This window comes from Loxodonta africana, chromosome 2 (assembly GCF_030014295.1).
Source record: "Loxodonta africana isolate mLoxAfr1 chromosome 2, mLoxAfr1.hap2, whole genome shotgun sequence".
Classification (NCBI taxonomy): domain Eukaryota; kingdom Metazoa; phylum Chordata; class Mammalia; order Proboscidea; family Elephantidae; genus Loxodonta; species Loxodonta africana.
This window is the reverse complement of record NC_087343.1, coordinates 225,976,239-225,991,902: the sequence shown is the minus strand read 5'-3', so window position 1 is coordinate 225,991,902 and position 15,664 is coordinate 225,976,239. Positions and strand designations below refer to the sequence as shown.

The 15,664-nt window shown below is 61.2% G+C and overlaps 1 protein-coding gene across 1 annotated transcript in view; it reads right to left on the bottom strand.

The window, feature by feature from the left end:
- Nucleotides 1-55: 55 nt before the first annotated feature.
- PFKL (phosphofructokinase, liver type) overlaps nt 56-15,664 on the bottom strand; it is a 31,512-nt gene continuing 15,903 nt past the window's right edge. Inside the window, exons 7-22 of the mRNA XM_064279533.1 lie at nt 15,242-15,350; nt 12,415-12,510; nt 11,659-11,751; nt 11,380-11,505; nt 9,588-9,652; nt 8,884-8,947; nt 6,747-6,893; nt 6,328-6,398; nt 5,267-5,354; nt 3,986-4,138; nt 2,953-3,117; nt 2,398-2,459; nt 1,984-2,095; nt 1,287-1,386; nt 1,095-1,200; nt 56-588 (exon numbers count right to left, since the gene is read on the bottom strand). Coding sequence (XP_064135603.1) covers nt 441-588; nt 1,095-1,200; nt 1,287-1,386; nt 1,984-2,095; nt 2,398-2,459; nt 2,953-3,117; nt 3,986-4,138; nt 5,267-5,354; nt 6,328-6,398; nt 6,747-6,893; nt 8,884-8,947; nt 9,588-9,652; nt 11,380-11,505; nt 11,659-11,751; nt 12,415-12,510; nt 15,242-15,350 — 1,705 coding nt within the window. The 3' untranslated portion in view covers nt 56-440. The remainder of the gene's footprint in view (nt 589-1,094; nt 1,201-1,286; nt 1,387-1,983; nt 2,096-2,397; nt 2,460-2,952; nt 3,118-3,985; nt 4,139-5,266; nt 5,355-6,327; nt 6,399-6,746; nt 6,894-8,883; nt 8,948-9,587; nt 9,653-11,379; nt 11,506-11,658; nt 11,752-12,414; nt 12,511-15,241; nt 15,351-15,664) is intronic.

The following is a 15,664-nucleotide window of genomic DNA, read 5'->3' as shown; positions in this document are numbered from 1 at the left end:
CAGGGTGGCCACACGCAGCCCCACCCTCCCTCCCTACAAGGTTCTAAGGACTGTGTTTCACAGTCAGGGTGATTTTATTCATAGAAACGGTGACAAGGGCTGGTCAACCACAGTGGCCAGCTTGGCCGGAGCAGGATCACAGTGAGGTCCACAAGAAGCAGCCCCTCCCAGAGGCCGATGGGGGCGTTGGGCTTCGTTGGCACACCTCGGACTAGAAGGTGGGCTCCCCAGGCACTCTGTCCGTGGGCAGGAGGCGCAACTGGGAGGAGGGCCCACCAGCTGGTCTCAGACTAACCCGCGTGGGAGGCCTGGCTGCAGCAGGGACAGACACCTGCCACCACCTGTCCTCTTGCCCAAAGGCTCCGGGCCCCTCTGACTCAACACCTGGAGCTGCATTGGCCTGGGTGGGGTCGAAGCTGGGGAGGAGGGCCGGGCGTGGCTCAGAAGCCCTTCTCGATGCTCAGGGTGCGCCGGGTGACGTGCTCCAGCTCCCCGGACACGTAGTCAGCCATGCTGATGCGGTAGTGTGCCAGCATCTTCAGCATGAGCCTCAAGTTCAGCCACCACTGCTCGCGCGGCATGCGGTGCCTGCGGGCAAGCAGGTGTCTCGGGGCGGGGCTTCCTGCGCTGCGCCCAGTCCCTACCGTGCTCCCGACTGACTCCTGCTCCACCTGCCCGCCCCGCCCACAGCCCGCCCCCTGGCACTGCGCCCCGCCCCTGACACCTGCGCCCACTCCGCACTGCGCAGCGCCCGGGCCTCTCCCAGCCCCCCACCCCCGCGCTGCCTGTCCCCGCCCTGCGCTCTGCACTTCCCGCTCCCAAGCACAAGTTCCTCCCCCTGAGCGCCACAAGCTGACACCTCTGCTCTTCAGCAGTCGCCGCACTTGACAGACATGAAGTGAGGGTGTTTGGGCCCCATCAGTCTCCAGGCTCCCCCTCTTGCTCACCCCCGACCCCACACTCGGTCCTTTGAAGACTGTGGGGTCGAGCAGGGCCAGGAGGGAGTGCCCTGGGTGTGAAGCCTGCTCTGGGTGTCCCAGCAAGACCCGAGGCCTGACCATGGGGATGGGGGCGGAGCCTGGGGTGGGACTTACTCAAAGTCAGTGTCTTTTTTGAGCTCAGTGACAGGGCTGAAAGCCACTGTCTTCTTCTTCAGGCCGATCACACACGCTGAGTCGGGAGCATTGGCGAATACCCGCCCTGTGGACGCAGGTAGGTGTCAGTGGCCAGGCCCCCGTATAGGGCAGGTGGGGCTCATGGGCGCCGCCCCCAACCCGTGCAGGTACCCTTTCGGTAGACAGCCCGCAGCTTCTCCGACATCCACAGCATGGCCTTCACCCCCAGCTTGGTGCCGTAGTTCCGGTCAAAGGGGGTTGGAGCGCCGCCCTGCAGGCAGAGGGGGTGAGGCCACGTTCCTGCGGCTGGCCGGACCACCTGGGCCCGGGAGGGGCCGGGAGGCCCAGCCAGGGACCAGCACACGAGCCCCACAACGTGGCCACATAGTGATCTCACAGGGAACACCCCACAGGCGCTTCTGGATAGCCCCGCCCTTGCAACCTCTGTGCTTTTGCAGGTGCTGTTCCCTCTGCCTGGCTCCTTTCTCTACCTCCTTGCTGAGGCCACCTGGGGGCTGCCCACTGGGCTGGGGTGACCCCAGCAGTTCCATCAGTGAGTCACAACTCCCATGGGAGAGGGAGGCCAGAGAGATGCACTCAGGCCTCACACCAGGCAACCCTCGGAGCCTGCAGTCACTGAAGCGGTTGGGACTCCAGGGCCTAGATGGTCGGGTGACTTGGTGTGGAATGGAGACTGGGTAACCTAGCAAAGGACGGGGAACGGGGCCCTGGGTTTGAATGCCCCACCACTTCCCAACCATGAGACCTCAGCAAGATACAAGCCTCTCTAGGCTAGACTCCTGACCCTAGGAAAGCCCTGGCTCCGACCAGAGGCCCCACCTTCCAGGATCCATGCCATCTCCTCTACCTGCTGCAGATGCCCCAGGACATTGGTCCTGCAGTCAAAAACGCCCTTCCCCTCTGACGAGTACAGGTTATACAGAAACTCCGTGGTATAGTGTTCATGGCTCTTCTCGTTTCTGGAGGGAGGAACCACGGGGAGCTGGGTAAGTCAGGAGTAGTTCAGGTCTCATCCCTAATCTTAAGCCCCTGCCAGATTCCACCATAGGCTGAGTTTGGGAGAAGGGACGGTGGGCGATTTCAGGAAAGCCAGATTCTCCCCCAACCCCTTCCCAAAGCCTTTTTCTGCCCGGCTGCCCCTGGGTCAGCTACTCAGTTGCCTTGCCCCTCCTCCAGCCCCTCCGGTCTGGAAGCCTCAGCTGTGGCCCAGCAGGCCCCACCCATCCCAGGCTCCAGGGGCCCAGGCCTCCAGCAGCCTCACCGAAGCACCAAGCCCCTCTGGATCTCCGTCTTCATCTTCTCGGTCATGTGCTCCACATTTACCTGAAGGGAAGGAGGAACACACCTGGACTAGGTGGGAGTTAGGAGGGGACAGAGGCTGTCTAGGGAGGAATTCCAGACAAATGACAGGCAGGGCAACAACGTGACCCAGTGCCACCTTGGGCGATGTGGGGTGGAGGATGGGGCACACATAGGGTGAAAGGCATGGGGATGGCAGCGTGTGTGCAGGGCCTGAGGCTGGGCAGCGCATAGGCACTCAGGAAGAGTCTGCTTGGCCAAGAGAAGTGGCTGGCCATGAGTCCAGACAGGACAGGAAGGGCCACAGTTGAGAGGCCCAGGGGCCAAGAGGACTGCCCTGGGAACAGGACACTGGTCACCGCAGAGACCATGAACAACAAGGCAGTGAGGCTAATACCTCTTTCACAGCGTGCCCAGCCTGTCTGAAGCCCAGCCCCACACATGCCTTAGGAGCAGACCAGATCCAGCCCTGTAGGGTGGGCCATGGAGCAGAGGGATGGGGGCAGGCTGGGCGCACCTTGAGGTCATTGATGTTGAATGGGTCCTCAAAGACGTAGGCAGCGTCAGCACCCACGGCGATGCCGGTTACGGTGGCCAGGTAGCCGCAGTAGCCCCCCATGGTCTCCACAATAAACACACGGCGCTTGGTCCCGGAAGCTGACTGCTTGATGCGGTCACAGCTCTGCAGGGCCACAGGGCTGTCAGGACCTTGATGCCCCTCCCTGCGACAGCCAGAGACCCCAATCTCTCTACCCAGTGAAGTGGCTGGCCCCACACATGGACTTGGGAGGAGCCAAGGGCTGGAGAAGGAGAGATCAGTGGGGTATGAGAGGAAACACTCCCCTCCCGCCCCACCATGGATGGCCTTAGGGGCCAGAGCTGGCCGGAGGTCACTCAGGGCTGGGGGAACTTTCCAGTTATTGGAACTGTGGCCCTCGGTATGGGCTTCTGCAAAGGGTGTGCTCTATCCCTGGAAGCACTCAAAAAGAAAGTTGGGGGGTGCAAAATCGCCCTAGAGGGCTCCGGGGGAGGTTCTGAGGTTTAGACATTCCCCCGATTCTTAAGGGGAACGCAGTCCCCAAGTCCAGGCCAGGTCCCTGCACATCGATCTTTTCTGTGCCCCCCAAATCCCATGCCCCAGGCCTCCCCACCTCCTCACCCACGGGTAGTCTTTCTGGGTGTTTTCTTTCCTCATGCAGCCCCCATCCCCATCCCCCAGCCCTCTGCCTTCCCACAGCAGCACCCATCCAGGTGTGCACCCAGCCTAGCAGGCTGTGCTGATGTGGGCATGCCCTGCCCCAGCCCAGGAAAACCAAGAAACCACTGTGGGAGCCCGTGGGCTACCATGGGGCCATGAAGCAGGGAGCAGGGATGGCTCTGTCCCAGGAGCCCCACGTTAGCTCCAAATGTCCCCAAGCAGGTTACGTGAGGGATGCCCCCAGCAAGTGGGCACCTGCCCCAGCACCCAGGGTGGGAGGGATGGAGTAGTGTGGTGCAGTCAAAAGAAGCCTGCGGAGTGGGCCCCAGCGGGGGGTGCCCTGGCTCTGCACCTCCATGGCAGCGTTGACAGCAGTATCGCAGCCCAGGCTGAAGTCGGTGCCAGGCACGTTGTTGCTGATGGTGGCCGGGATGACACACATGACAATGCAGAGTTCCTCGTAGCGCTCGCGCGCCTCCACCAACTGCAGCACACCCTCGTAGGCCTGTGGGGGTGGGGGGGGCTGTGGGTGGGTGGGCTCGATGGTGCGGTGGTCCCGCTCATCCCCTCGTCCTGGGACGGAACGGGGGGCAGGAGTCGCACCCGGAAGCTTGGTGGCCTCCTGGGGGCCCACTGTGGTCTGAGGGCCCACTGTGGTCTGGGCTCCCTCCCAGGAGCCCAGACTGGCCTTACCCGGGGAGGAAGCCCCCATCCACCCTCCTCTACCTCAGCCTCATGCCCACAGTCTCAACCATCTCAGGTTTTGGGGGAAGGAGAGAAAGAGCCAGTGTTTATTATTAATGGCTCACCCAGCCAGCACCAAGGCCATGGCGGATATCTCCTCTCTAACATTGACACCTCTGCCTACGAGACAGCCGCTGTGAACAGCACAGACAACCCAGAGTGAGGAAGGGACTTGGCTGAGGTCCCTCAGCTGACCAGAGCCAGACACTCAGGTCCCTCCTGCCCTAGGCTGCCACCAGTGCCACCGGCTGGGATGGAAGCAAGTGCTCCCTCTCCTGAGGCTTAGCACTGAGGAGGGAGGAGCTTCCTGCCCCTCCTCCTCTTCCTCTATCTCCTCCTCCCCTACTTCATCCCCTCTCCTCCCCTACTTCATCCCCTCTCCTCCCCTACTTCATCCCCTCTCCTCCCCTACTTCATCCCCTCTCCTCCCCTATTTCATCCCCTCTCCTCCCCTACTTCATCCCCTCTTCCCTCTCCCTTTTCTTTTCCTTTCTCCTCCTCCCCTTTCTCCTGCTCCTCTACTTCCTCCTCTCCCTCCTCCTCCTCCTCCCCTCCTCCTTCCCTTCCACCTGCTCTTCCAGGTCCTTCTCCTCCCTCCTCCCTACCTCCTCTTCCTCTTCCTTCCTCTCCTCCTCTTCCTCCCCTCCCCAGCACCAGCTGCCAGCACTAATTTGGATGCGGTGAGACCTTCAGTGAAAGGTGGAAAACCTCCAACCTGCCCCAGTTACAAACACTTCTTGCGGGGATGCCCTGCTCTACCCTGCTGGCTCGGGGAAACACTCCCCACACACAGCTTTTCCAGAAGGGCCACCTCAGGGGTCTCAGGCAGGGGGAAGCTGCTCCTGGGGTCTCATCACCCCCAGCTCTGTCACCAGGGCAGCCCACTCACTTCGAACCCACCGACGACCAGCAGGGCATGGATGTTGTAGGTGCGGATGCTATCTACAATTTTCTCCATGTAGCTCTTGGGAAGGGTCCTACAGCCAGACACAATCAGAGCATGAACACGCGTGAACACACATGAACACGGGTCACGCCCGCCACTCCAGCCCAGGATACCAGGCTGGAAGGACACACATCAAATTCCCTCGGAGTGCAAAATAGACCCTTCCTTGGCCATCCCCAACAGCAGTAAGTCCCTGGAGCCCCCCTGGGATGCGGTGGCATGATGCCCACTTTAGAGATGAGAAGACAGAGCCTCAACACCTGGGGAGGGGAGTATAACACCATGGGTTCACCCTAGTCAGGAAGGACAGCTGAGACCTCCCTCCCACCCCAGCTTCCAACCTCAGTACCCGACCCTGCAGTGCCAGCCTCTGCCTTGGGGGCCCCAGCCCTTGTCCTTTTCCTCCAGGACCCAGGGACCTGGGCAGCCTCTGGCCTCTTGCCGGCCTGGCCTGGAGCCACCACTCCTTTCCCAAGAGGTGAGGCCAGATGCTTCCTCCCGCCCCTCCAGCCACTCAGAGTGGGATGGGGCAGCCAGCTCCTTAAGCTGCACAGGGCAATGGTCCCTCCCCGTGCCCGCTCTAGGGAGGGTCCAGGCCCATATGGTTTCCGCCACCCCGCTGTCCCTGAGCAGGTGCAGACAGTGACCACCAGGCCCTGAGATGACTTGACCACAGATTGCAGAACGTGCCTGGACACCTCTCCTTCTTCTTCGCTCCCTCCTGACCACAGGGGAGCTGGCTGAGGGCCCACTGCAGGCTGGGGTCACCTAGGCAGCCTTCCCACACACAGGTGACCCTGTTAGGTGAACTCCCACCAGGAGGCCCCTACATGAGGGCATGAGCTGTGACCTGCTCGGAGCAGGACACCTGCCCAAAAGGGGGTCCCTCCCCAGGGCCTCAGACTGCCTACCCCTGGCAGCCCCCATACCTGTGCTTGGAGACCATGCCAAGGATCTCCAGCCCCCAACACGGCCAGAGAGCCTGTGCCTCGACAGTAACTCACCTCTTGGTCCCCAGCATGGAGCCACCGCGCCCCAGCCAGCCTGCCACATCATGCCAGCTCACTTCCTGCACCTGTCGGGAGGCTCAGTTTCAGGAGGGATGTGCCAGCCAGTTCGCAGCAGCTGTCCCCTCCTTGGCTAGGGGAGGTCCCTGTGCTGGACATCAGGGCTGCTGACATGGTCCTGGTCCCTAGGTGCTTGGGGTAGGTGTGGGTAGCATGGCCACCAGCACCCCCACCTCCAGCACCTGGGGTGCTACCCACGCAAAGGATCTCTGGTTTGCCTTCTTCACTCACCTGAACTGGAACATTTCATGTGGCTTCATGTTGTAAACAAGCTGGGGCTAAGTTATCAACAAGCCAACAAACGCACTAGCCCCAGCCCCCACAGAGAAGCAGCCCCTGCCCTCAGTCCCTCCTACCTGTCCCTTGGCCAGGCCCTCAAAGCCGTCATGCACCACGTAGACTGTGTGGCCCTGGCAGATGCCGGAGCGCACCGCTGAGCGCACAGCCGCGTTCATGCCGGCCGCCGGGGCACCCACATTCAGGATGGCCAGGGAGAAGTTGGTCTTTGGAGGGAAGTGGAAAGAGACAAGAGCGTGAGACAGCGGGGCCGCGAGGGCAGCCAAGAAAAGGGGCCCAGGCATTCAAGCTGCCTGACACTTGTCAGCAAGGCAGCCCCCTAGCACAGACACATCTATCCTGCTAACCAGCGGATTCTTGTAACGGCCAAGTGAGGCATTGGACATGCCCACCTGATAAACAGCCAAAGCTTCAAGCAGTGTGGTAAGCATAACAGCTACCTCTATTTCACAGAGTCAGGCTGTGAGATGCCTGCTGGGAAGCCTTCAACACTAACCTCTTTCCTCGGGGCCAGGACAGCCCCCAAAGCCCTCCTCACAGAGAGAAAAGGCCAGCACAGCTGTAATTCCAACTGTTCTGATGGCCACAGTAAGGAAGTAAAAAGAAACCAAAACAAAACAAAGCAAACAAACAAAAAAACAGTTGCTGTCAAGTTCACTCAGACTCATGACAACCCTGTGTGTGTCAGAGTAGAACTGTGCTCTCCAGAGTCTCCAGTGGCTGACTTTTCAGAAGCAGATTGCCAGGACTTTCTTCCAAGGTGCTCAACCGTTTGCACCATCCAGGGACTCCAAAGAGAAAAAAATGAATGCAATTTTCAAGCCATAGTTAACTGAACCCAATGCATTCAAGCTACGATCCCTTCGGCCTGGAATGAGTACCCTAAGTCACTGATGAGAGAGCACACATCCTGTTTTCACACTAAGTCTTCAGAATCAGTGTGTGTTTGGCATATCAGCTCATTTCGCTCAGACCAGGTGGATTTCCAGCGCTCTGTGGTACCTGAGGCTGGTGGCTCCGTGCCATCAGAGATCCCCCAGCTGGCTTCACTGCCCCCCGAGGCAGTCCTGCCCCGGACCCATCCCTGGAGTGAGGTGGAGACCCCTTTGTCTCCCCAGCCTGGTGCTGACAGCATTTGGGATAAAAGGAGATCGGAGAAAACAAGAGGAGCTCTCATAGGGTGCCCAAGCCTATGCTGAACACCACTACATGGCACGCAGCAGATATACCAAAGACCTGCCAGGGCTCGCTGCTTTGTGCTGGGCACCACACCATGTTCCCTCCTCCCGCTGGAGGACTGGCCTCATCCCCATCTTACAGATGAAGAGATTAAGAGATGGAAAGTTAAGCACTGCAAAGTCCCTCATCCAAGGCAGATCCTGTCGCTCCAAGAGCTGGCTGCACATGGGTGTTGCCACCAAGAGCTGGCTTCACACGTGTGCTGCCTCACCCACATGGGCTGTGGAGGGGTGTGTCCACCCCCATGACACCCCAGGGAGGCAGTGAGTGTGCGTGGGCAGAAAGTGGCCTGGGGCAGAGAGACCCACACAGGGAGGGCTTGGCGGCAGAGGATGGCGGCACGTCGGTGGGGGACAGCACCCTCCACCTGGCTGTGGGAGGCACAGCATCCAGCCCAACGAAGCAAGGAAACAGCTCCCTGATTGTTCATGGACTCCAGTCCTCAGCTGCCCGCTCGTCCCTGGCCTCCAGCTTCTGGCCGATACGGCTTCTGTATCCGCCACCTGCTATCCCCACACAGACAGGCTGACTCATTGAAAAACAAGTCTCTGATCAGGCTTAATTGAAGACAGCCCACTTCCTGAAGTTTTTAGCAATTTTGGCAAGTTTCATAAATGGATTTGTCCTCCCTGAGTTAAACGTATTGACCTGACCTAGATTTCCCCCGGCTCGGTACAAAGCAGCCAGGCCACAGTGTGGTTGGTACTCCTTGCCTCTCCAGACATGGGCCGTGGGGACCTGCGGGCGGGCAATGCTGAGGCTCACGGTGGGCAGAGCCAGGTGCACAGATCAGACCACAGCAGAGGGGAGCCACTGCTCAGCGGGGCCAGCACCAGCTCTCTCACAGGCACCCTGAAGCTGCCGCCACTGGGCGAGCCTAGGGCACACGGGCAGCTGGGCCGGCAGAGAGGCTGTGGAGAGAAGAGGGCCAGAGGCTCTGCCAAGCATGCACCTTACCTTCTCTTTGGAGATCTTCTGGTGCGCGAGGAGCTTGTAAATGTTCCAGTTGTTCTCGAAGCTCCTAGAAAGAAGCCAGTCATGCAGAACATGGCTCAAAGCTCAGCACAAGGCCACACAGGCACACGGAACATGGTATGCTGCTCAGCACGTGGTTACAGGAACACAAGGTCACACGGCACCGAGCAGGTCACAGAACACGCAGCTCAGGCGTAAATGCAGTATGCAGTCACACAACACACAGTAATACGCACACGGCCCCGCGGCTCAGCCAGCCATGCAGTGTGTGGCTTGCAACTCAGCCACGAAGGAGAGGGCCACATGTAAAGTCCAAGGAAACCGGTCACACAGCCTGCGGTCACAGGGCCAACAGCCCTCAGCTCAGCCACAGAGGAGCCAAACATGCCCACGTCTACCCGTGCACACCCAGGCTCTTCCAGACAGCACTTTCTGGCCCCTTGGTCTGTGCACACCTTCCCGCTCTGCCTGCCCCACAGATCCATGTCTGCCGGCCCCTGCCTGCCTCTCCCACCCACAAGAGGCCGCTCCCTCTCCATGGCGCCTTCCAAACTCAGCCTCATTGCAGGTTGAGTCTGCAGCCCTGTCTCTGCCTCACAGTGGAGGGTATGGCCTATGTCCCAGGCATGGTTTTGAGAGGGCTGTGTGAACCAGCTGGGCCCCCAAACATCCCCCCTGGGTCTCACCTGCCGCGGAGCTGGATGGCCTCATCGAAGCGCTTCTCGTCCATGGCCTTCTGCACCTCCTTCGTCTTAGAGAAGAGACACAACACACTGCTGGGGTAGGGCCCAGCCCACACACTCACCGCCACCTCCAGCCCAGCAAGGGGAGGGAAGGGCAGTCCCAGGACAGCTAGTCCCCTGCTGGGGCAGCAGCCAGTGCACAGGCCAGAGGGTGGGGAGACCACTGGGGCCTCCCCACCAGGGCCACCCCTGAGCCCCACTCCCTCTCGGGAAACAGAGGGTGGGGCTGGCCGTAGCCCAGAACCCTGACTCCTGGCTAACACCCAGCCTGCCCCAAAGCAAAACACAACCAAGGTCACAGCAAGAGGCTCTTCAAAGGCAAGAACCACGTCTCCCTCTCTTGCCCACCAGCCTACCGTTTCCTGGCTAGCCCCACTCTGGCCCCCAGCTGTAGGGCCCTGGAAACTTGCTCTCAGGCTCACTGGCTCCCCGCAGCACCCTCTGATACCCCCTCAGCACCTCTCAGCTCACTCTTGATCCCTTGGCTTCCCCCAGGCCCCTTAGAGCCCATCGGCACCTCTAGGCTCCTCTCAGTACCCCCTGGCTCACCCTGGATCCCCTTGGTACCCCTCAGCTCACCCTGGTGCCCCTCAGTGCCCCTGGCACCCCTCAACTCACCTGGTACCCCTCAGCCTCCCTAGTACACCACTCAGCTCACTCTAGTACCCCTCAGCACCCGTGGCACCCCACGACTCACTCTGGCACCCCTTAGCTTCCCTGGCACCCCTCAACTCACCCTGGTATGCCTCAGTCCTCTGGCACCCCTCAGTTCACCCTGGTACCCCTCAGCACCCATGGTACCCCTCAGCTCATCCTAGTACCCCTCAGCCCCCGGCACCCCTCAACTCACCCTAGTACCCCTCAGTGCCCATGGCACCCCTCCACTCACCCTAGTACCCCTCAGCACCCATGGTACCCCTCAGCTCACCATGGTACCCCTCAGCACCCATGGTACCCCTCAGCTCACCCTAGTACTCCTCAGCACCCATGGTACCCCTCAGCTCACCCTAGTACCCCTCAGTACCCCTGGCACCCTTCAACTCACCCTAGTACCCCTCAGTGCCCATGGTACCCCTCAACTCACCCTAGTACCCCTCAGCACCCATGGCATCCCTCAGCTCACCCTAGGACCCCTCAGCACCCATGGCCCCCCTCAGTTCACCCTACTACCCCTCAGCACCCATGGCACTCCTCAGTTCACCTTAGTACCCCTCAGCGCCCATGGCACCCCTCAGTTCACCCTGAATTCTCCATCTCCCCACACTCTCACTGCCCTGGTGACCCGCCTCCCCCACTACCCCCATGTCCCATCTTGGAGACGTGTTGACAGAGCCCTGGAGAGCACAGGCCCTCCGGGCACCCAGCATGCAGGCCTTGGGTTCCCTGGGCCCTGCTCTCCTGGGGTGTATGGTAGGGTAGGGAGGCAGCAAGGCACCCAAAAGCTGCCGTATGAGCTAGTGGCATAGTGCCCACCCACAGATGACACACACTGATGAGAAGCAGAGGTGTGGGAGGGGAACAGCCAGGAAGAAGTCACCCAACCACATGAAGGTGGCCCCAAAGGGCCCTGGAAGAATTATAAGTCTGACAGGGAAACAAAGCACAATGAAGCGGAGAGGTAGAGGGCATTACTGAGCAGTAGGGGCGGGACCGAGTGTTGGGGCGGGGCCAAGTGGTGGGGACAGGACTGAGCAGTGGGGGCATGGCAGAGTGGCAGAGGCACCCCAGCACTCACCATCTGCACACATTCCATGAGGGGCAGCCGCACCGACTGGTTCCCTGAGAGGCTGACCACGCAGGCAGGAGTGTCGGGCGTGGCTTCCAGCAGCGCCATCACGGCCTCCATGCCCATCTTGCTGCTCTGTGTGGGGGGAAGGGTTGGCCTCCAGGGATTCAGGCCACCACCAGCCACACGTGCACACGCACACGCACGCAAACACATACACACAGACACCCAGGCACACACACCCAAACCATACACGCATGCCCAGGCCTGGAGCAATACTCCACCTACCAGGATGCGGTCAAACGCTGAGGGGGTCCCTCCTCTCTGCACATGGCCCAGCACGGTTACGCGAGTGTCGTAGCCCAGCCGCTGGACCACCAGCTGCCCAGGGGGAGAGAGAATCAGAGGACCTGGGACTCACTGCCCCAGCCCCTGCCGGGCTGCAGGCCCTTTATCCTGTCCTAGCACACCGCAAGGACTTCAGGGTGTCGGGCCCCCAGTTTCCTCACAAAGCTGGCTTGGGGGCCATGCCCATAGCCTGAGTGTGGGGTCAGGTTCCAACAGGCCATGGTTCTGGGGTCACAGTGCACAAAGAAAGCCACAGATAAGGCCACTCCTGGTGGGGACAGGATCACAGGCGTGTGGCCAAAGGGAGATGTGGTCAGCCAGGCATGGTCATTGGTTCGGCTGCTTTGGGAGGGGGAAGAGGGGCTGGGCTGCAGGGAGCAGGTCCTGAATGAGGACAGGAACCAGAAGGTTGGGGCTCCATCACTGTCTGGGCAAGACACAGGGTTGGGCCAAAATGCAGGGCTTCTCGAGGGCACGGCAGTGTCCACCCACACCTGCCTACGACTCAGGAGGAGGAGAAGTCTTCCAGTGGCCCCTCTCAGCAGCGGGGCTGACTCCTGAATATGCCCAGGACAAAGCACCTCAACACAGTGAGCTGGAGTTGGGGTCCAAGCACGGGGGACCAAGAAGTGCCCCAGCCCAACGCACGTGACCCAGCCCCGCCAACCCCTGCCGGCCCTCTGAAGGCACACTCACGTCCTTCACGTAGCTGGATGTGATGGGCTTCCCATTGCGGTCCACAGCGCCCTCGGCAATTATGATGATGTTCAGCCGGGACCCCCGGCTCCGAGTCTACGCCAAAGACAAACCCCGGGGCTCAGCCACCTGTCCCTGTCACAGCCACCAGCTGCTCCAGAGCGGCCCCCACCCCCATGCCCCAGGGGGGTCCTGGCCCTGCCCACTACAGCACTCACTAGTTCATGGTCCTCCCCGCCCACATGAGGGGGGCAAAACCACCCCTCCTCTGAAGAGAGGAAATGGGACCTAGGGGTCCAGGTCACCGCTGGGAAGGAGGGGCTGAGGTCAGCCCAGAGGGCTTCTGGGGGGGCAGGGCAAGTGAGGAGCAGGGAGGAAGAACTTGATGGGTGCAGGCTGGGGGGCTCTTGGCCTCTCAGCCAGAGGTGTGGGGGACTGGACAAGTGTGCCCTTAGGGCTGGAGCCGAGGTAGATGGCTCAGCAGGATCAAGTCTGGGTGGGGCAGGCCCGGAGAAGCCCCTTGTACTCCTGGACCAGGGTCCTTGGGGAGGGGGCTGGAATGTTTGTGAGGGAGGGCGGGGGCAGCAGGGACAGGCCCTGGGTCTCAGAGCCACGGGGCTGTGGCTAACTGGACAGTCAGGTCCCTCATGGTGCTGCCCATAGGCCAGTGCTTCCCAGAGCCCTGTGGCCCCTGGAGCAGCCCCCCTCGCCAGTCCCTCCCCAGGCCTGTGGGCAGAGTCAGAGGTGGCATATACACCATCCCGTACACTCGCCCTGTACCAGTCTCAGAGTGAGTACTAAATTCTCATCGATGGCAACGCACTCCAAGATCTCAAAGCGCCAAGATGTCATGTAACAATGCAGCAAACATTATGGGATCCACTCTGACCCACAATCTGGGGTGGAGCTGCTCACCTGAGGGGCAGGAGCCATGGCAGGAGGGAGGGTGTCTGAGGAGGCACTGGTGGCGGGGATAGGCTCAGACACCCAGAGATGGGGCCACACATGGGGGACAAGAGGCAGACCCTCCCTGAACTCCGCTCAGTGCAGCCAGGCAGAGGGCGGGGTGGAGAGTGACATCCATGTCTGACAGGTGGAGAGACTGAGGCTCAGGGCAGCCCAGGAGGCCTGAGCACCATACACGGAGCTGGACAGAGGCAGGGGATGCTGACCCAGGTCCAGGCCCTACCAGAGGACCCTCATCACCTGAAGGTCCCACCTGAGTTCAACAGCCAGTAAGCCAAGGCCAGAGAATGCTGAGGTCAAGGTCACCTGGGGCCCTGGTTACCAGAACTCAACTCACTAGATCAAGGCCACACTGCAGCCAGGCCTCCAGAGACAGGGCTTCACCCACGCCTGTGGCCAAGAGAGAACAAGGGCTTCCCAGGCCACAGCCTCTGGCCAGCCTCGCCTACTGGGCCCTGCCTCCACCCTGCCCCTTCACTTCCCTGGAAGGTTCCGGGAGCTGGGCCATAACCCTTGGTCCTGGACTGGGCAGAGCTACACAGCCACAGGGAGGCAGTGCCAGCATGGCCACCACCACACAGCAACAGGCCTGAGGGGGGAGAGCAAGCCCCAGGTTGCCTGCTGACCCCAGGTTCATCCTGGAGATGGGGGGAGGCAGTGTTCTCCTGACCCAGAAGACTGAGGGGCCCCAGGCTCTGACCCCGGAACTCCAGAAACAAAAGGAAAAAGAGCCAGAGTCACTGGGGAGACAATGGGACAGGGACCCAGAGAAGGCACAGGAAAGAGGGTCACACATCACATACACATCACACACACACACACACACACACTGTGAGAGGGATGTTGAGAAGGGAGGGAGCAGAGGAAACCCCCTTCCCCTCTGCAGAGACCCCCAGCATCGCCTCCAGCAGCCAGCCTGCCCTCCTGGCCCTATGTGGTGTGGCCCTCCCCCCAACTTGCTTTCCCAGGGCCTTCGCACTGGCAGTGCCTTCTGGCTCCTGGCTTCCCCAGGGCAGCTCCCCCAAACCTCCCCTCCTCAGAGCCGTTGCTTCCGCCCACCCTGCGCTCCCCGCTCACCTGCCTCCTGTCTTCCCAGAGCACTTAGCCCACCCATCCCTCCCGGGTGGGCCCTGACCAGCCCGGCCCCTCACCGTGTCCCCAAGGAAGGCCTGGCTAATGTGGACACCTTCCTCCAGCCATTGGACCCTGGACCCAGAAAGGCCCTTGGACACCCTTCAACACATGCTTCCATCCAGGGCCCAACCCTTGTCCCCATGGATGTGCCAGGGCTGGGAGGCAGCCTGCCTGTACCAGCTGCGTGCCACCTGCCTGAACCTCTCTGTAGATGGGGACAAGCTCAAAGCTGCCGGGGCTCCCAACTGCTCTCAGGAGAAAGTGGAAACCTTTCACTGGTTGGAGGAGCTGCCCTCAGCACCCCAGGCCCAACCTTGCCTCGGGGCTCTGCTGGGGCCACCAGCCATGTCCCTGGCCACTCACCTTTACAAGGCCACCCCCCACCATCCTCAGCTCCATGGTCACGACCCCTGGGAAGCCAGCCTGAGCACGCTCCCTGCTTCTGGCCCTACCTGGCACCCATCCAAGGCAGCTGTGACCACTTGGAGAGGCCTGAGCCTGGGTCAGGGCCTTACTACCTTCTGCCTCCTCACTCACCTCCTCTTCCCCCCGCCCCCTCCTGGCAGGACCAGTGGGGTGCCAACACCTTTGGTGAACCCACGCATGAGCGAATGAACAGCAAAGCTGGCCACAGCCCTTGGACAGTACCCAGCAGACCAATGGCAAGAGGCACCTGCATCTTGGCCCCAGCTTGTCCAGGCCCCCCAGGAGCCCCTTGGCCACTCACCTCACCTAGCCGCTCGCACATGAAATTCTCCCAGCCATCCTCGGGGGGCGCCTCGGGGATGAATAGCCAGTCAGCCCCCGAGGCCAGTGCGGACACCAGGGCCAGGTACCTGGGGATGAAGAGAGGTGGGCAGTCATACTGAGGGCCCTGCCCAGTCTGCATGGCTGCCTCGCCCAGGGGGCTGCCTGTGTGTGGCAGGGCCTCTGGGCCTGCACCAGTACCGAGGACCCAGGCCCCAGTCACTGGGGTGCCCCCACCTCCCTGAGGAGGCACCTCTTAGCTGCCTCTTCTCCGTCCTTCTCCCCTTCACCCAGCCCCAGAGACAGGGCTCCACACACCCTGAGCTCTCCCCACCCCCACTGTCTTCCATTTCTCCTACCGCGTTAAATGAGTGAGTGCCTGCTATGTGCCAGGTACAGTGTG